At 38.2% G+C, this 20,453-nt stretch overlaps 3 protein-coding genes across 4 annotated transcripts; all 3 read left to right on the top strand.

Moving 5' to 3' along the window:
• The first annotated feature begins 110 nt into the window (after positions 1-110).
• Positions 111-2,807, top strand: LOC103968482 (galacturonosyltransferase 8). Its single transcript, XM_009381720.3, has 2 exons — positions 111-1,619; positions 2,439-2,807. Exons 1-2 carry the CDS (start codon positions 222-224, stop codon positions 2,712-2,714), a joined length of 1,674 nt encoding a protein of 557 aa, XP_009379995.2. The 5' UTR covers positions 111-221; the 3' UTR covers positions 2,715-2,807.
• Positions 2,808-6,207: 3,400 nt separating this feature from the next.
• LOC135650763 (nuclear transport factor 2-like) lies at positions 6,208-15,551 on the top strand. 2 transcript variants are annotated; one of them, XM_065170335.1, is made up of 9 exons: positions 6,208-6,546; positions 6,631-6,768; positions 6,892-7,174; positions 7,610-7,833; positions 8,645-8,816; positions 8,910-9,031; positions 9,137-9,202; positions 14,647-14,713; positions 15,086-15,551. In XM_065170335.1, exons 1-9 carry the CDS (start codon positions 6,496-6,498, stop codon positions 15,349-15,351), a joined length of 1,389 nt encoding a protein of 462 aa, XP_065026407.1. In that variant the 5' UTR covers positions 6,208-6,495; the 3' UTR covers positions 15,352-15,551. The 2 variants fall into 2 exon arrangements, with proteins under 2 accessions (XP_065026407.1, XP_065026408.1); XM_065170336.1 differs by having other exon boundaries at positions 6,209-6,546; positions 6,892-7,144.
• A 1,856-nt stretch (positions 15,552-17,407) lies between these two features.
• LOC103969785 (chaperone protein dnaJ 20, chloroplastic) lies at positions 17,408-20,018 on the top strand. Its single transcript, XM_009383433.3, has 2 exons — positions 17,408-17,899; positions 19,535-20,018. The coding sequence occupies exons 1-2, from the start codon at positions 17,423-17,425 to the stop codon at positions 19,688-19,690; spliced, it is 633 nt and encodes a 210-aa protein (XP_009381708.2). The 5' UTR covers positions 17,408-17,422; the 3' UTR covers positions 19,691-20,018.
• The last annotated feature ends 435 nt before the right edge of the window (positions 20,019-20,453 follow it).

Here is a 20,453-nt window from a genome sequence, read left to right as displayed (position 1 = left end):
ATGTCACTGAATCACGTTAATATAGTCAGTTCCGCACGACCATCTTATTTACCACTTCCTTTGTAACATTAATTAAACCCGTATATGAACACTACGCGAAGATCTACTTAGCTCGTAGTAATAAATGAATTAAAGCAATAAATATAAACCCTTCTCTGTCTCGCTCGCTAGCTCCTCCTCCTCTTCTTCTTCTTCGATCCTATCTCGAAACCCTAGCCAAAATGGCGATTCCCAATCCGAAGGTTAACCGCAATGCGGCGATCCGCCGCTTCTTCGTCGTCTTGCTCGCCGTATCCGTCGCCATCATCTTTCTGATTCTTTCCCTCACCGACACGGCGCCGGAGGTGAGCGGGAAGGAGGGTGAGGATTTGTTGTCTCTTCCGCCGTCGGATCTGTACTTTTCGGGCCTCCATTTTGTGCGGCGATCTGTCCTCGCCGTCCGATCGGATCCCCTCCGGTCGCGGGCGGAGCTGATCCGGAAGCAGGTCGGCGACCATGCCGCTGTGGCCGGGGCGTACGCGTCGTTCGCGCGCCGGCTAAAGCTCGAGAGCTCGAAGCAGGCACGCCTCTTCGCCGAGCTCGCTCGTAACCTCTCCGTCCTTCTCGCCGCCCACCGCCCTTTCCTCGAATCCGCCGCGCCACTGGACGAAGCAACCGTCCGAGGATTTGAGCGCGGCGTCAAGGACCGCATCCGCGCTGCTCGCCTCCTTATCGCGGATGCCAAGGAGTCCTTCGACAACCAGCTCAAGATCCAGAAGCTCAAGGATACCATCTTTGCTGTCAACGAGCAGCTCTCCAAGGCTAAGAAGGCCGGCGCTTTCTCGTCCCTCATTGCCGCCAAGTCCATCCCCAAGAGCCTCCATTGCCTTGCCATGCGCCTCATGGAGGAGAGGATCGCCCATACGGATCGCTACGTTGATCCCCCGACGCCTCCACCGGAGCTGGAAGACCCGAAGCTCTACCATTATGCCATCTTCTCAGACAATGTCCTCGCAGCGTCCGTCGTGGTGAACTCTGCTGTCCGCAACGCCCGTGAGCCCTGGAAGCATGTCTTTCACGTGGTTACAGATCGGATGAACCTGGGGGCAATGCAGGTTATGTTTCGTATGAAAGATTACTCTGGAGCACACATCGAAGTCAAGGCCGTGGAGGATTATAAGTTCCTCAACTCTTCTTATGTGCCAGTGCTCCGGCAGCTCGAGTCTGCGAACCTCCAGAGGTTCTATTTTGAGAACAAGCTAGAGAATGCCACCAAGGACACCACTAACATGAAGTTTAGGAACCCCAAGTATCTGTCAATGCTAAACCATCTGAGGTTTTACTTGCCTGAGATGTACCCAAAGCTCCACAGAATTCTGTTCTTGGATGATGATGTGGTGGTGCAACGGGATCTCACAGCACTATGGAAAATTGATATGGATGGGAAAGTGAATGGAGCAGTTGAGACGTGCTTTGGGTCATTTCACCGGTATACACAGTATATGAATTTCTCGCACCCACTTATCAAGGAGAAGTTCAACCCTAATGCATGTGGATGGGCATACGGGATGAATTTCTTTGATCTTGATGCATGGAGGAAAGAGAAGTGCACTGAGCAGTACCATTACTGGCAGAATCTGGTAAGTTGCTATATTCTTTATTGTTTCCTTTATAAAATTATCTCTTTGGTAACTGAAAGCTAAAATTAGCATGTATTGTGTCTCCTTTGCAAAATTATATCTTCTTGCAACTGGAAGCTAAATCTAGCATGTACAATCATGCAAACAATGGGGAACAAAAGCAGTCTAAAAAGTTTAATTTGCATATGAAGTTCTTCCTGTTAGCTAGAAATAAATGCATACCAAAAGTCACTTCTTGAGGGTTAAGTTTGTATTTGAAATTGGCATGAGAAGGAATATGCTTGATTAGATATTCAGTAGATTTCCCATTAGTGTCTTGTTGACATATTTATTTCTGTAAATGTGATGTTTGGATGGAAAATCTACTTTTTCCTCTTAGATTAAAAGAAAGGTTTTATGTGACATATATCAGGTCAGTCTGCTTAATAGGCCAAATCATTGGACAATTAAGAAATATCGTACACAAAAAGTATGATTATTGATATACGTGGAGTTACTAGAAAAAATAACATAAAAAATATTTTCATTTAAGAACAATTAGTTGTTATTTTCTGATAGAGAATAAAATGATATAATTGTCTAGATGATATGAACATGTTTAAAGGAGACCTGGATACTGTGATTCTATGATGTGATTTGTGCCTTCCATATGTAAAATTATGTTTTGGATAAATGCAACAGGAAGTGTTTATTATTACTCTACCATTCAGATGTACTAGGAAGAAAGATATCTAGGTATCTTGTTTGTTTCACAATCTTTAACTCATATTATTCAGTTACCTTTTGTGTCTGATATGGAAGCACTTGTTATTGTTGCAGAATGAGAATCGAACATTGTGGAAACTAGGAACTCTTCCACCAGGTCTAATCACATTTTACTCCACCACAAAACCATTGGACAAGTCCTGGCATGTGCTTGGACTCGGATATAATCCAAGTATAAGCATGGAGGAGATCAAGAATGCTGCTGTTGTGCATTTTAACGGGAATATGAAACCTTGGCTTGATATTGCCATGAACCAATTCCGACATTTGTGGACAAAATATGTGGACTATGATTCGGAGTTTGTCCGTCAGTGCAATTTTGCACCATAGTTGAGAACTGTCAACCCATGTTTGTCTGTAAGGGTATATTCTGCAGATGAATGATAAGTTTAGATATTATGCAGAATAAGAAGGCATTTTGAATTCCCCTGTGTTTGCTTCTTGGCCATGATTTAGTTATCTTCTTGATTTCTTCTTTCTTCTTATTCCTGTGATGCTCTATACTCATTCTTTTAGTTTAATCTTTCAGAGAATTGGTTTATAACTGATGGGACTGTTGAAATGGATCTTATACCATTGTAATATCTTGCAAAAAGGGATGTGTCAACTTTTTTCAGTGAGAAATTTTTTATATCTCATCCATGAAACATTGATGTAAACCTTTTGCTGATGCTTTTAGTTTTTGTATTTATACATTTTTGGCAATATGGTATTATAATTGGGATTCTCTTACCAACATGATTTATGGGCATCAACATTGTCTTTTTCTTGTTGATCCTTTAATTAATTGTTTTCAAGTTATGTTTGGTCGGAAAATTTTGATCTTGCATCTATTTATCTTGTAATAACTGAGAACCTAGTGACATGACCAGTTAAAAATGATGAAAACTTGATTATATAGTAGTAAATGTTAGGTTAACACTCTAAAAGTGCATCTTATTTTTCTTTCATAGTTTGTTTTGGTTATCAAATAAAAAAGAGCTAAACAAAATCAAAGATAGTTAATTTCCTATGTTCTAATATTTTTTGCTGTCTTGTTAATATAGTGATGTGGTGGTATTTGCACTTGTATTTTATCCACAACTTTTTTCATGTGTTATGCTTATACATTACTTGTGAAACATATTTAGTGAATCGTAAATAGAATCATATATTGGAACAAATTGAACATATCGGAAACCATAGGTGGAACCATAAATTTCAGAGAGAGAACTATTCATGTAATTGCTTATTCTTGTAGTGCTTGATATGCAATCTGTGTTAGCACTTTGCTTGTTATGTTGCCTGTGTTTTTCTGAATTCTTGATTGATATTGTTGTGCCTAGGAGTAAATTGGAAACCTTGGAACATTTGAAGAGTTATAGATCTTTGTATTTAGTCACTTTAAGAGCATGCTTTAGCTAGTTCAACTTTTTCAAAGATGAGGCTGGTTGGTTTAGAGTTGGATGTATACATCAATCGAGCTCCTTTGGGATGTTGCAGAAAAAATAAGTTGTGCAAAAATATTTGGTTTTGTAGAAAGATGGAGATAACTTGCACTCTGAGATTGTCAATATAAGGCAAGGATTTATTATGGAAAAAAAGATGGCATGAATCTGTATCTAAGAATTTAGAAAAGTTGTCTTTAACCCTAGCAAATATTTAGCATGTTTTGTTCATGGTACTATAGCAGTTCATGGCCATCATATTAGATTAGTTTAGATTTAAAACCACATGTTGCTCTCGCTTACCTTTTTTCACAGATATACAGCATGATTTGCCCTACAAGCAAGTGAGGGAGAGGTTGCCATTTTTTTTGCTGGAGTTGAGCGCTCTGGGAGTACATTAGGTAATATCAATTCTTTATCCATAAGTCTATCAATTATTGGGAGACACCCTTAGACTCAATCGAGGATGCAACTTGTGTGCTTATGTTTTCACAGATAGGGTTGCAGGTATAGTTTGATATTTGTCTTTGTCAACTGGGCTTTTTGGAGAAAAGGTTAGTACTCAAATTTGGTGCAGATGAGCCCAGTGATATGCCTGTTTGTGATTAACAGATATGATATAACATCTTAAATCTTCTGGTTTGCGAGGGACATCTTTCATTGAGCTCGTAAATGTGTCTCAAGGGCCAACAATTAAGGCTGACTCCACTGATTAGAACGGGATCAGGTATGTGATAGCAGAGGGCTGATATACTATTTGTATCCACTCAGCTGGTCTAGGAATAAAAAGGCACTATATGAAGAGACAGTTTAGGTGGTGGTACAACTAGGATCTTGGGATCCATACTTAATGAAATTTGATCTTAAATAAGAAAGTTGTGATAGGAGTTACATGGAAGGCAAATTAAGTTATAATTACTCAGCATGAGTATGGTGAGTTGCTGTGCTATACACTCTTTTCAATGTAGTCCCAGATTGCTAGCTGAGAAGATTTTGTTGATGTTTTTTTTTTCTACAAAGGGTAAGTGGCAAATGCGGGATTTGAGTCCAGGATCTTGCGGTATAATGTCAAGGTTTTACTAACTAAGCTAGTTGATACCTTCAAATTTTGTTTTAAGTTGTTAAATGATAGAGATAGGTTTGCATCAAATAAAATAGGCCCTGGGTTATTCTTGATGCTGAATGTTTACCAATCAGAATTTACACATTGCTGATTACATCTTTTTTTCAAGTGCCCAACCAGCTATTTTGCTGCTTAGGTAGTGGTAATCTTGATGACTATTTCCCATATAAGCTAATGTAGCATCATGACTCGTCTTTTATGAAACAAAGGTTGCAGACTGTTTGAAGCTTCTTCAAATCAGAAGGATGTATGCTATTGAATCATAGATTTGTCAATCCAAATTCTTCAAATCTTTGGCAATTTGGTTCTGTGGCAGAGGCTTCATTTTTAGTGAAATCAAGGGACAATACTGAAAAAGAATTTCCTCCCCGGACTTTGAATCGGTGGGTTTATGCCATGGTATTTCCTTTAATGTTTCCTTCTTTATCCAACTATAATTACCTTTTTTTTGTCATACAGGAGCAAGTGGCTTCCTGAAGCTTTCATATTTGCTGTTTTGAGCACCTTATTCTACTAAGCCTTTAGGATTTTGTAAGATCTGTTGTTATTCTCGAACAGGTTTCTACCTGGGCTTATAGTTATATGCGAGATTCTGAGGTGAATTAATCTTTATGGTTATGATTTCATTCTTTGAAACCTGTAAAAAATTCCTTTTCAATTTCAGAAAAACTGCAAGCATGATTTTATGGAAATTGCATTTCTGGTATTGATCTTACCTATCTAATATAAGTCCATTGCTGCTCGCTTCTGCCTCCTGTGTTGAAGTATGTTCCTGTGCATTCTTCACTCATCCATTCTCTCTGTTCTTTCTTTAGACGAGTGCAATAGTTGGTGTCAAACTACTGTTCTATCTCATCGAGTTGGTGAGTTTGGCGGTCATAAGTGTGTCATCTTTTATGTTTATGAAAGAGCCTAGTGTGATATATATACTGAAAATTAGGATTTCTTGATCTAAAATTGCTTTTTCCAATTACTTATGTCACTAAAGAAACCTTGTTAGATCCAAGACACTCTTTAGTGGGAATGTCTGAACGTGCTTCGCACACGGTTGTGATCTTTTAGTCCCGCGGCACGCGGTCTTCACCTGCATCTTGCCTTTATAACGAAAGAGCTGATAAATCTGATGATCCAACGGCCGATCGATCTCTGATCCAATTCAATGGCTCAAACTCAAGATCTCCGCCCAGTGTGCGTCCGCTCGCGAGACACCGTACCGCAACCCACAGAATGCATATATTGGAGAGGGCCGACGTAATATAACACGTGCGCATCCTTGCCTTCAAAGAGAGCATAATATCGAGTGGAAATGAGTCGAGGAATCGGATTACATTAAAATAAATCCCTTCTCCGAAGCTCGAAGCCCTTGAAAGGATCCCCAAGGAGAGAGCAGCCGCCAAGCAAGGGCAATTCCTACCCTCCTCTCCAATCGGCTGCATATCATTCTTCAGACGGCGGCCTTTTTCGACAGATCGTCTTCGATTCGTTGCTTCCGCTGGTCAGCAGACTTGGGATCCGGTTGTAGGGTTTCGCTTGGCCTCCCTTGAGCTAACCCGCTGCGACAATGGCCGCCCAGCCGTCGAGCGTCGACAGATCTCCGCTTTCGGCTCAAGTGGTTGTGGATTCGCCTCTTTTTCGAGAAGTTGTTACTCTGGTCTTGCCTTGATCTTCTCTCTAACTTGGAGGGTTGGTGGTTCAGGTGGGGAACGCCTTTGTTCAGCAGTACTACCATATCCTCCAGCAGTCACCAGAGCTGGTTTACCGGTTCTACCAGGAAGGCAGCAAGCTCGGCCGGCCGGATGCCCATGGCGCCATGACCTCGGTGACCACCACCGACGTTAGTACACAAAACCCTAATTGTTTTTTGCATATCTTTAAGAAAGTTGGAATATTTCCGCCAATAGATTTCATGTTGGATGAGAAACTTCTTGCGTTAAATTGAATAATACATGGGATGTAGGCGATCAATGCAAAGATATTGTCCATGGGCTTTGTCAGAGCGGAGACAAAGACGGTGGATGCCCAGGAATCTCTTGGCGGTGGGGTGACAGTGCTTGTGACGGGGCACCTTACGGGGGAGGACAATGTTAAGAGGGACTTCACCCAGTCCTTCTTTCTTGCACTGCAGGACAAGGGTTACTATGTATTGAATGACATATTTAGATTTGTTGAAGAGGTCAATCACCAGCAGGCACAGCAGGGCTTGGTAAATGGTACTGTTGCACCTCATGCTCCAAAGCAAGGTTCTTCTTTTAAATACCTTAAAACTTACAACAATAACAAAACAGTAATTCATAACTATTTGGTGTTGGTTTCATGGAGTTTTTGTCATCATTGAAATATGTAAGAAGTCATATGTTTAGTTAAATTCATAGTACTTAAATCTTTATTTATAGTTTCTATTAAGATCTTTTTAGATCTTCTTTTATTCTTTTCTCGTATTACAAACATTAATTATTTTACCTCTTTCGACTACTGTATTTGGAGGTCTCATAAACATATGTCCATACAATCTTAAATGATTTTCTCTCATCTTATCCTCCATTCAAGTGATATCTAATTGCTTATGATAAAAATATTTCTTTTCCCATCTTTCCTAAATACCTTAAAGTTTGATTGTCAAAATTTTCATTTGTTTTATATGGAAATTCTCAAAGCTTATTTCTTTTTACTCACAGATTTACCTTCAGAACAGGGCCAGCATGATCTGGCCCAAACAACTTCATCTCAAGTTGAAGATGAGGAGGTAAATGAGGAGGAAGTCTATAATCCTTCAGACAATGGGGAGGTTGTGGAAGAGGAAGAATCGACAGGTGTGGTGATTGATGAAGTTCCAAACAGTTCTGAATCAAATGTCGCCACTGCCCAAGAAGAGATGCCAAAGAAGTCATATGCTTCAATAGTAAGTGTCAAACATATGACAATAATAGTCATTTATCTAATATTCGGCTGATCACCAACTAAACGTTAAGTGTCTAATTTCAAGGAATAAAATGGTAAAAGTTCTTTCTTTACCATTTTTTCTTCTACAAGACTACTTAGAGTTCTACCTGTCATCATCCTAGTGTATTCCCACTAGTTAGTAAAGTTTATTAAATGGACTTAATATATACATATTTCTATGAAACATTGCAAATTTTTTTAGCAAGCAATCTGTTGGTCAGTTTATCTAAAAGCTAATCGGCAATGTACTTTTTTATATTACTGTTTTAGCACCACATATTGATGACAGTAACACAAACTTGATGCCTTTTTGGTTAAATGACCACTTTTTACGATATGAAACTTGATATCACCTGCATGCTTATAACATATAGGTGACTGTGCACCTCGCACCCAAGTCAGTGGTGCAACATTCATTTTTTCCTTCTTCCTTTCTCCATGAGCACATGATTTAACACCAAGTATCATCAGCATTATGAGTTGAAATTTGATCATTTGGACCTTATTTAGTTCTCTATTTTGGGACCTACATATTTACATTTGGAGCAATGAATCTAGTTTTCGTCTGAAAATGAGACATCGTAACTGAGAAGTCCTCAAATATATGATTTTAGTCCAGTGTTTTGGCCACACAGTTTATTGTAGATATATGTAATGTTATTTTCTACCAGATCAACTGACCTTCAAAACGACAATAATTCCTGTGCAATTAACAGGACTCTATTAGAAGGATATAGTTGTAAGAACATCTTATTGGATCATGGATGCAGGTGAAAGACATGAATAATGCTTCTGTATCACCTCCAACACGTGCTCCTCCTAAGCCATCATCAATTAAGGCAGAACCTCAGGTACTCCCTGCACCTCCAGCAGGACCAGCATCTGATATGCCTACGTCCTGTTCTACTACTGTTGACAGCAATTATACTCAAGATGCAGAAGGTAATAATGGTCTTGTATCAAGCTAGATTTTTATCTATCAACTTCATTGTAACTTTGGATCCTGAATGTCATCCTTTATATGCTTTGTTTCAGCTGATGGCTATTCCATATATGTTAAAAATTTGCCTTTGGATGCAACACCTGCTCAACTTGAAGAGGAGTTCAGGAAATTTGGTGCTATCAAGCCTGATGGCATACAAGTTAGAAGCCACAAGGTTCTTTTCTGTTTCCTGTCCTTTGAAACCTAATTTTAATATCCCTACCATTTTTTTTTTCTAATTTTCAGTACATTAAGAAGAATGTTTTTGAATTATCTGCAGTTGCAAGGTTTCTGTTTTGGATTTGTGGAGTTTGAGGTGGCTAACGCTGCTCAAAGCGCAATAGAGGTGAATCTGTCATCAATTTCTATTTTATTTATTTGCTGCATGTTGCTTGAACTACTTTAGGGTGCCATTGGGTTGGATTCATGTGAGATCAAAATCTCAATCCAGTAATGGCTGAATTAGTCCATATCGAATATGTTAGATATTGAGTTGGATGTAGACTCTAAAATTGACCTTGGATTGCACTCCACATTCACATAGTCTATATACATCACAACAATCAAACATCAAATACCAGTTTAGCTATGGATGAGCTCATCTGTATCTTGTATCACATGCCAATCAAACATTTTAAACAAGAATCATGTCAGTTCAATTTTTTAAATAGATTAGTATATATCAATGTTAACTTATTGTGTTTTTTGGTTTCTGTATATGGATTTACAGCCATACCTAATATGACAAAATATTACTTACGTTATGGATCTATGCTGAACCCAACAACTTAATGGTTTGTATTATCATCCAAAGAATTGGATTGTATTCAGGTTGATAATTATGTTATTGAGGTACATTGACCACCCTAGCTACGAGTGCTTGACTTAGTGGAATAAGATACGTAGCATCATTATTACTTGACAACCTCATTTGGTTATGTCTCATTAATGAGGTTGAAAGATTCTATTTGGATTTGCTGAATGCAGTCAACTCGTGTGATACAATTTTCCTTGTTTTTTTCAATCTTCTTGCGAACATTTGTTGTCCTTATGATCTGCACGGTGCATTTTATTAGAGGTTTAGAGCTCTCATTTGGTTTCTTTGTGTTCATTAATACTTTTGAATTGGTTTCTTCTTGACTCTTCTGTCTTTCTTTCTCTTGTGCTCAGTCACTCTCGTCTATGGCGTTGTTATATTTTAAGAATATATATGTACAACTTTTCACAGTGGCCTTTTAGTTTCTTGCAACCAAATGTCTTGCTTTAGCTCCCTAATGACTCCATTTTTTGAGATCTGTGGATTGTGGTGCTTATTGGTGCTTTTATCCAGCATACATCACCTGGTTGTTCAGCCTTTTGATGCTCAATGTAACGCCCCTGATTAGTTCCACATCGAAAATGGGTAGGTCTAAGATTGGCTTATATAGGTCTAATGAGTGTACTACTATCAACTTCAGTTTAAGCATTTTGATTAGTGGTTTAGACCAAACGAAGTTGATAGACTAGTTAGCTCATCAGGCTCGGGTCGTGACATTTGATATCAGAGTCGATCTAGTATTTGGGTATGGTGAGGTGGCTTGAGTAGGAAAGGGTTACCCGTAGATGGAGCCAGAGGACTCGTCACGACGTGGAGCCACCATTGGGTTACGTCTCACATGCACTATACTAGAGTTTGATCTGGGCTATGTTGGGCCTTGACGAGGATGTCAAGCTTTGAGTGGAGGATATTGTAACACTCCTGATTAGTCCCACATCGAAAGTGGGCAGGACTAAGATTGACATATATAGGTCTGATAAGTGTACTACTGTCAACTTCAGCTTAAGCATTTTGGTTAGTGATTTAGACCAAACAAAATTGATAGGCTGGGCCTTAACGAGGACGTCAAGCTCAAATAAAGTTGATAGGTTAGTAAGTCCATCAGGCCCGGGTCGTGACACTCAAGGTGCGTAACATGGTTTTCTGGTCCTAAAGGTAGTGGTAGTTTGCTAGCAGCTTTGAGAAAGATGGTTTCCTAGATTGTTACACCACCTCTATTCGAAAGAACTAAATTGATCATTCACAGCTCAAACTGCATTGACCTTAGAATAACTTAGGTAGAGCTGAGATAACTGAGAAGCAAGGTTTGAGTAATTTTGTCGTGACATCTGACAGATAATATCTTTGGGAACAAAGAAGGTAGGAGCATAATTTTGAATAGACGGCTGGATCTTTTGTTTGTGCTGGGTGATCACCTGGAATCCTATGGGTGCTTAAGATTCTTATGTGCTGCCTGTTTAAAGAGTGCCTTTAAAGCTTTTTTTTGTTGCTTAACAATTCTTATGTTTCATATGGTGAACTTCATAGATTGGAAGAATATGAAATAATGAGCCAAGTGTTACTGGTTGACGTAATATTGCATGCACTGTAATCTATGTTGCAGCAATACTGAATACTTTTGGTGTCGCATGAGCTGTCAGTTTAGACTTGGAAGTGCCAAATGTTTTTTTAATCTTATGTCATCATTAATAGGAAAAATGACTTTTTATCAGCTTGATTATCTTTAGTTTTTTTGGTAGTTACTATGTGTCATGAAAAGATTGGGAACTAGGTTTCTGTTATCGTAGATGATTATGTTGTAGTCAATATGACAACCAAAACTGATACAAAATACTGAGTTGCTGGGTTTATCTAGTTTTAATAGTCAATTATTCTTATAAGTAAATTAAATTGATTTTCAACAAATTGCATATAGCTGCAATATATGTTTATTTTATCTAGGTTTGAAACCATGACAATGACTTAATCATAGTAAGGGTATTCCATATGGTGGGAAACCTCAAGTCATTAGCATCCTGTTTTGTAGTCGTAGAATTAAATTTATATTTAGGCTAGCTCGCTAGTACTTGAATATTAATACTACAGAAGTATTTAATTGAGATATGAATGAAGATTGTGTTACTAAGCAAGGAAGACTGATATCACTTTCTTGGACTTTGCTGGGCTATTGGAAGTGCTTACATTTTCAAAGATTGATTTCTTCTTCTGCACATCAACTACAAGTCAAGCAGGCTAAAATTGTAGAAATAAACCTTCTTGTTAAGTGTTCTTGCTAACTGACTTTGCTAATTTACATGGCAGATTTAGTTGATTTCACAACTTTTGTGTATATTTCACTTGAATTATGAGCTTCTTCACCAATTTAGCAGTCACTTCTTGAGGAAGCTAGGAATTATTTGGTCTTTATATGGTTTTCTTTCTGCATAAGCATAGATAGATTTCTCTTTTGGGTTTCTTTAGAATTGTTTTTACGTTTCTCCTTTGCTCTTACTGAATTATGGTGTTCCTAACCATCTCACATATAATGCGTCTTGGTTCTTTGTTAAGTTTTTGTCTTCGCCTGCCAGCTAATTGTTGTGTGCATGACCACATTACTTCCCTTCTGATTGTTAATCAGTATGGTTTTCTTTTCATCTTTCATATGGTATATTCTGAATAAATGGCAATGTAGAAATTAAGTTGGGTCATTATTTTTTGCAAAATAGCATCTTCTCTTTGTACCCCTTGCTAGTTTATTTGGTATGTGAATTTTACATGTATAGTGATTCATCATGTATTATGAGTGTCATGTTTAAGTCCACAAGTTCTATCTGTACATCACCCACCTATGGCCTATATGTCATTCATTAGAGATGTAGATTGAACTTCACAAACAAAGTGGTGAGAAATATCTCTAACCTTCATAGGATGTTAAAAATTCATAATTGTTTAATAAGGATAGGTAGTGGACATTGTTCTCTGTCGGTTTATAGAAATTGAACAACATAGTTAACATTTCTTTCTGGATCATTGTGGATCTTATTTATACTTTATATTGGAAAATTGGACATTCAAAGTTTCAGCTTAAACTGGTACATTTTTTTGGCGACATACTAAAGAATATGAAATTTAGATGATAGACCATGGTATATCATTTGGTTTTCTTTCTTTTTGTTTCCTAAAAAGAGATGCACCTACGTAGCAACATTTGCTACCACTTTGGTAACACTGAAGAGTATGACAGTAAATTCTATGGATTCTACGAATCTACAATATAATATACTGCAGCGACATACCATATTGGTCCAAGAGGGGACTGGTATGAGTTGACACACGATATTTAATTGCTAGAGTAGGCGATTGAAAAAAAAAAAGTTGTGGGAATATCCCACAATGAGATTCTCTTACAGAACTAAAAAAATAGAATAGGAATTTGAAGAGTACAGGTTTTTAAAAGAAAAAAGACATGAATCTTCGGTGGTAAAAGACTATGAGTAAGGTTTGCTGAGGTAAAATTCATGAGCCATTTTTGGTGTGAGCAAAATTACCTTGTATTTGTCGAATCTTTGTAAGAAGTTCAGATTAGAAAGCCGATGGACCTGCTGTATTCTGAAGACAAGGTTAAAGTTTGATTAATCTTTTAGTTTGTGCTTTCTTGAGAGACCATCTGCTGCTTTTCTTATCAATTTCTTTTGACTTTGGGGCACCTTTATAACATTACATGATGAAATAACAACTAAGATCAGGAGATGACCACAAATTGGCCAGAATATAAAAACGTAATTTCAAGGGTCTTCCAGAGAAAAGAGTATAGACCTATTTTCTGGAACTTATGGAAGTGTATATTAGGCTAATCATAGGGTTAGCTGCCATTAGTTTCTGGTCTTATGCTTCCATACAGCCATCCTCAGTATATACAATCTACTTGCTACATAATCCTCAACATCAAATTTACCAAGACATGCCAGCTGTAATGTCCTAACTATTCGAGGTTGGCTACATCGAACTTTTTTTTGCTATTGAGCAAAACAAACATTAATGGCAGCTGTGGAGCTTTTTTTTTCCTTTTCCTTTCCCGACCCAGCTAGGTAGAGGCAAAAATCTTTTTTCTGTTTTTCTTAATGAATCTGGTTGTATGGTATGAAAAAACATATGCTGATGTATGATGAAAGAACAGAGTTTTAGGTTCATCAGATTATTCAGTAGGCGATATGGTGCATGGTTGGTTGCACCATGTTTTTTGGATCCATTTTGGTTTACAGTTTACACTAGTTAGAGAATTGGGTTAGAGGTGGATGTAATATAATTGTGAATACTGTTGTATCTGTTGCTAATTCTGCAATATCCTTTGATTTGCACCGTTATCTATATCTTGTGGTGAAATGGGCCAGATATTGGAATAGTTATTTTCATATCAAACTGATATTAGATGGATTCTAAATGGAGTAATCGTATATGTTTGTATTAACATAGATACATATCAGATCTATGATTGATATAGATTCAATTTGGATTCAAGATGGATACCAATGTGAGCTCCACGTTTATCTGATAGGTTGCCAACAAGTAACCGAGGAAAGGATGCAGATACACTCTTGTATAACTTTACCTGGCTTCAATTATGTATGAAAACAGATCTCAGAGATTATATTAAAGTATTTTCCAAGTTCTATCCACACACACACACACACACATATAGGTATATATATGTACGTGTGTGTGTGCGCGTGTGCGCGTGTGCGTGTGCGTGTGCGTCCGTGCATATAATGATACAACTTCTACGCATTGTATTTTTGTTTGTTCAACCCATATACAAGTTGGGACTATGAAATGGTACAGTCAGATCCATATTTATTTGTTGTATATCTTCAATTCCAAGTACAAAATGAATACTTGAAATTGATGGAAGCTGGTTAGTTAGAATAAGAATTTACTTTCCTGCTTCTTCAAGTTTGGAAAAGCAATTTTTATGATGAGTTTCTTTCAAACTGCAGGCCTCACCTATAATGATAGGAGGTCGCCCAGCTTATGTTGAGGAAAAGAGAGCTACAGGTTCACGAGGCAAGTGCTAGCTAGATAAACTCTCTATTCTAGACCTTTGCATGGATATTTACTTTTACATTATTCCACATTTTAAGTTGTTTTCTTTCCTTCACTTGTAAGGTTATCACAAATGGATTTATTTCTTTAAATTTTGTTTGTCTCCATAAGCACATTAAGAAATTCATCTACTCAAATGAACTGTACCACCTTATTGTAGGATATCATTATGGCATCGTAAGCTGAACATGAGATCTGGACCAGATTATGTTGCTTCATGTCACCTGTTAAATTTTATGAGGAGTCACTGATAGACGTGGCCACATGTTTTGATTTTTCAGCTAAATAGATATCTCTGCCTGGATTATCTAATTATAAATTTGATTTCTGCAGTTGGTAACAGAGGAAGATTTGCACCCGGTAGAGGGGCTGGATTCCGCAATGATGGGAGAGGACGCGGTAACTATGGTGGTGGAAGGGGCTTTGGTAGAGGGGATTTCAACACCAGACCTGATTTCGGAGGCAGAGGTGGTGGTAGGGGAGGATATTCAAATCGTGGAGCCGAAGTCGGATACCAGAGGGTTGATCATATGGGACCAAGCGGCGGTCGTGGAAGCCATACTGGCTCGTCAGGCATTAGTGCACCTGCCAAAAACTGAACGGAAGGGGGTGCATTGAGATTTTAGTTTCAATCTTATCGGTTGTTGGTCTTGACACTGGTTAGAATATATACCTAAATCAGTAATTTTCTTTTCTGTTGTTTTAGCAATGATTCAAGAGCTTTGAATGAGAGGTTTTGTTTTGGTTTTTTTGCATACTATTGATTGCTAGCGGCAATGCATGGTACAAATTTTCATTAGTAACTGTGTAGAATATGAATGCCTTGAAAATGTTGTTTAGATTGCACTTGATATAGTTTTTTTTTTATTTTTTATTATCCTCGGTCTTGATGATGTAATATTTTTTTTGTTCTCTTTAATTTTTCTTTTGGCACATCCGAACAGGTGATTGAAATCAATTGGAAAATGCTTGAAATTGTTGCAGCTGGATGTAATATTGCAGTGTTTTCTACTTGCTCGGGATGGTGTGACGATTTTACTGCACAAGACTACAGATTTCTCACACAAATGAGGTAAGCTGGTTCCGTTTGGTGGTTGGGGTCTATGTTTCTTGCGTTGAGGATTCAATCTCATGTGTTCCGTATCCTTTAGTCTCTACGAAGATGCATGCACTCAGTCTCACGCGGATCGGATGTGCCCAAGTGATATATGAAAAGAAAGAAAATCTTTACATTATTTGCATTGATTCCATAATATAAGTAGAGAAGTAGAACTCGCTGCAATCCGATTAATAGTTGTGCTAGACGTTGAACAGATCTATGTGTTGTTGTATGGTGTGATGAGATCTGTGTTGTTGTTTGCACATTGATTTGCATAGTTCCTTTTGTAGATTTTCCAAATCGTAATAACCCTTTTTGGAAGAAAAAAAAAATTGTGCTAGTTGGGGAAGCATGTTGTATCCATGTTTGTTTTCGTGGAAATGTCAAAAGTCTCTTGTAACCTCGTCGAAATAGTGACGGACATCACATTGATGCCTCTACATTGTCAAAGTGTGGATTGACATCCTAAAGAACACGGCAGACTTTAGAGGCGTGTCAGCCTCTTTTTTGTCCTTCAAAAGTTTCACAATATTTTACATGTTGAAATCGAATTATTTTACTTGGATCTTAATCAATAGCTAAAAATTGATCAACATCTCCATGATAAGATCTATTTATGTATTAGATATCGAAAGAGAAATAAGATCTATCTATTAAATCCTGAAGGTGTGTGTGAAAGGACAAATAGTAACTTTGTCGTACAAGCTGATTCGGATGCATGTATGTTTTTTTTTTCTCTAATTAAAATATATTTTATTATATTAAATAATATGCATATATTAATACCTTTCACCTTATTTTTCATCTGAGACAATTATGTTGAAGAAGAAAAACTAAAGCACCTTATGTTGTTGCCGAGCTTTCTTTCCCGGTGAGAACACCATCATCTTGTTCTTTTAATGGGGCAAGGGAACATCAAATTAGATAGAACATTATAGAGACATGGGGCTAAATTAGATGGGGAGATATGAGCAATTGTAGTACCAATCATTTTAATTGGTACATCATTAATTGATTTATATAACTACTGAAAATAGATTATGTTTTTTTCAAAATAATCGGCTTTCATTAACACGAATTCCCAGCGTTAGAAATTAATCATATCATTTTAATGTTTTCCTCGTAATAATTGTACTCCGATAAAGAAACTGTATTAATGACATTGTTGTAATAGTTTATTTGATTTAAGTATATATATATATATATATATATATATATATATATATAATATTCTTAGTTATAAACAGTTGACATATTGCAATGAAATCTCATTTGGAGACGTTCAATTATTCAATTATTTTGATTTTTTTTTAATATTTTATCAATATAATATAATATAGCTATAGAAATGTTTTCATGTGCATTGACAACAAATATTTTAGGGGTATAAGATTTTTAAAAATAATATATTTTTTTCTTAAATACATACTAAAAAAATAAAAAGAAAAGGAAAACAAAAGGTTAGTTGTGAAAGAAAGGAAGGAGTACCAACTTCTACAATGCCATAAAGCGCTCGACTCCGCTTTAAAGTGTGCGCCAGTGTTGGTAGCTCACGCGATAGAGAGAGAGAGATGACCGCTGGGCTAGTAGTCTACCGAAACCGGACCTACCTATCTCCCACCACCACGAGAGTAGGTGGCGGTGGCGGTGGCGGTGGCGGTGGCGGTGGCGGTCGTGTTCGATTTGGCCGCGTTCAACTTCAGTGGAGTGGTGGTGGTTGGCCTTCTCTCCGCTTGTCCACTTTCCGGCCCCGTGCGGCCGTCGAGGAGGGCTTCGTCCGGGAGAACGCTGGGAGCTTCTACGATCTGCTGGGGGTTCCGGCGAGCGGGAGCACCAGCGCGATCAAGAAGGCGTACAAGCAGCTGGCGAGGAAGTACCACCCGGACGTCTCCCCGCCGGAACGGGCGGCGGAGTACACTCGGCGCTTCATCGAGGTCCATGAGGCCTACGAGACGTTGTCCGACCCGGGCCGCCGCGCGATCTACGACCGCGACCTGACCAGGAGTCTGCCTCTGGCCTTCTCAGCCAGTCGCTGCCGGTTCGACGAGGTCCGCTTGTGTTCTCCTTGCTTCTAGGCTCTGCAATTCTTCACAAAGCTGATACTTTGGGTACCCTTTCAATGTCAATCGAATGCGTTGCGAGAATGATTTGCTAAAGTTGCAATCTTTTGGTCCGGTTTCTCTTCTTAGCTTGCGTATTTTGGTGAATTCGACATTGTTTCTTTTAAGCAGCTAATCTCATGCCATTCGATCGTGAGAGATTTGTTAAAGCTGTGACCTTTCTAGTTGCCAAAACATTGAGTAAATTGTCCTTCTTTTTCGGTCGTTTTCTTTTAGCATTTAGGTTTTAGTAATTTTGGATGGTTTTAGGCCGCCGGAATTGGAAATTTCTTCTTTTAATCGTGGAATTGCTGATCTCGATTCAGTTGGACTTTGGCTATTTGTCAAAAGGTTTTAGTAAGATCTAATAGGCTGATGAAATGGTTGAACTGTGTGTCTAATCTTGATCGTAATGTCAAACCTTATGAGGATGGTTTTGTTCCCAAATTTATGTTCGTCCCGTCCGATCTGTTTCCTGTCACTTTCTAGAAGGTCACTGAATGATAACAAGTTACTGAAGATTCTTAGTACGTTGTAGCTCAGATAACGTGCTCTTTGCTGCTGTGAGGAGAAGGATACTTCTACAAGTCATGCTAGCCTGTTGGCATTCCTTAAGTACATCCCAGTTGTCTATAATTTGTGTCTTTTTTGTCATTCCTGCCCATTAGGTATAACACCATCGATATACAGATTGTGATGCTTGTGATGGGTCTGCACAAACTAACAAATACTAATCCAGTCATTTGGGATTCAACCTCATGAAGATCATTCTTCTATTGAGGTTTTATGTTTCTTAAATATCTCAGCTTGAATTTTCAGCTGATTCTTGTCCTGTGGTTGCTTTTGTTTGGCTTTTTAGTGAGGGAAGCTGTTGGGACAGGAAGATGGTTGGCTTGCCTTTCGATGGTACAGTTCGTCAGTGAGTTTTATCTTTATGTTACAAGGAAATGTGAGGAGTCTAGGGTCCATGGAATTTCTAATTCTGAACTATTTTATTGCTGTGCATCCATACAAAAGTGTGATCTTGATAAATGGGTTATCTTCCACTACATCAAAAAAACTTTTGCCAGGTTTAGCTAAACGATAGAATCACGGTACTATTTGATATTCTTTGTGATGTAGTTCTAACTTTCTGTTATTTATTTTCCCAAAGAAAAAGGAAAAAGTTTTTTTTTTTTCCTTTTCGACCACAGACTTGAAACAGGGAGTGACTCCCTGTAGCCAAGTGGTGGATTAGGCTGTAAGGAAAAGTGTTAATTGTTTATCTGCCATCCGATCAGCTAACTGTTCTTGCATAGTCTTAGGATCTGTAGATATTATTCTTCAGATGAGTCTGATTTCCCACTCTGTAGGACCTTGGTCATATCCAGGAGTATATTTAGAATGATTTTTATAGTTAGGTACCTTCTGAATCTTATTGAACCTGTTTCACAAATTTAAGTTCTTAAAGTTATTGGCATCCATAGAGCTGATCTTGTTTTTCGCTGAACAATGTTACTGTCTTTATCATTCTTCATTTACCTTTATGATTCAAGCTTTCTGACTTTAGTCTTGATGCTGTATCGCTATTGTTCTTCTTTACAGGAACCGGAAGAGAGATCAGGTTGGAGAAACCATTGGCAGGATCAGCTTACAGAGTTGAAAAGGCGAAGCATGAATGGCAGTTCCAAAGACAACTTATCTTGGGGAGCTCAAATGCGCAGACGAAGGGCTGAGTCATCTAGAGAAGAGGTTGCATAAGTTGATACGGATATCTGCCATCGTTTACCTACCTTCTGGAGTTCAAGAATTGCCGAGAGGCAATTTGCATCTATACCAAGTCATTTTATCTGATATCAGCCTGGTAATTCTAAACCACACACCTCATGCTCTCATTTGTTTGGGATCATTTGCTGCTGTTACTGTTATTAAGATTATAAGTTTAACCTTTCCCAATGGGATGGGATGAGTCATTGCTGCTTTACTCTCAAAGATAGCATGTCGCAAAATGATAATGCAGCTAATAGACATTGTACTCTCATCTTCCAAAGCACTATCTTGTCTATTAAAAATGACCTGTTGAGCTCTATATTCTCTTGCAATAAGACTTTTTTTCTGGAAACCGCTGTAATAAATGTGATGTCTCGAGAGCCATCGCTTGTCTACTAACATCACTGCAAAAAAAAACAGTGACCCCCCCAACTTGCCCACCAAAACAGTGATACTTGTGATATATACCATGATAAGTTAGTACATAAGAAATTGGGGAAGACATGTGAAGAAGGGGATGAATAGTCTGATTGAGGAGAAAGAGAAAAGAGAAGATGAGCTACTCTCTAGGATTGCTAAGGGATTTGTAGTCAGCAGAATTAACCAAATTGCTTTCCATATCAATGTTGAATCCTTTGCAAACAAACTGCGAAGCAGCATGCAGGGATTCACCTCCTTTTCATGTGTATCATTTCTTGTTCTTATCAGAGCCTCATTCTTTATGACTTTGTTGTTGTATGGCAACCTCATTCTT

Source organism: Musa acuminata, chromosome BXJ3-10, assembly GCF_036884655.1.
Source record: "Musa acuminata AAA Group cultivar baxijiao chromosome BXJ3-10, Cavendish_Baxijiao_AAA, whole genome shotgun sequence".
In the NCBI taxonomy this organism is placed as follows: Eukaryota; Viridiplantae; Streptophyta; class Magnoliopsida; order Zingiberales; family Musaceae; genus Musa; species Musa acuminata.
This window is presented reverse-complemented; position numbering and strand designations above follow the sequence as displayed.

What these genes read in the sequence shown, in the direction of transcription:
- LOC103968482 (XM_009381720.3), top strand. Translation starts at nt 222, where the DNA reads ATGGCGATTCCCAATCCGAAGGTTAACCGCAATGCGGCGATCCGCCGC. An exon ending in ACCATTACTGGCAGAATCTG is followed by an intron (nt 1,620 to 2,438) that starts GTAAGTTGCTAT and finishes TTATTGTTGCAG; the next exon opens with AATGAGAATCGAACATTGTG.
- LOC135650763 (XM_065170335.1), top strand. Translation starts at nt 6,496, where the DNA reads ATGGCCGCCCAGCCGTCGAGCGTCGACAGATCTCCGCTTTCGGCTCAA. An exon ending in CCTCGGTGACCACCACCGAC is followed by an intron (nt 6,769 to 6,891) that starts GTTAGTACACAA and finishes CATGGGATGTAG; the next exon opens with GCGATCAATGCAAAGATATT. An exon ending in TTATACTCAAGATGCAGAAG is followed by an intron (nt 8,817 to 8,909) that starts GTAATAATGGTC and finishes GCTTTGTTTCAG; the next exon opens with CTGATGGCTATTCCATATAT.
- LOC103969785 (XM_009383433.3), top strand. Translation starts at nt 17,423, where the DNA reads ATGACCGCTGGGCTAGTAGTCTACCGAAACCGGACCTACCTATCTCCC. An exon ending in GTCGCTGCCGGTTCGACGAG is followed by an intron (nt 17,900 to 19,534) that starts GTCCGCTTGTGT and finishes TCTTCTTTACAG; the next exon opens with GAACCGGAAGAGAGATCAGG.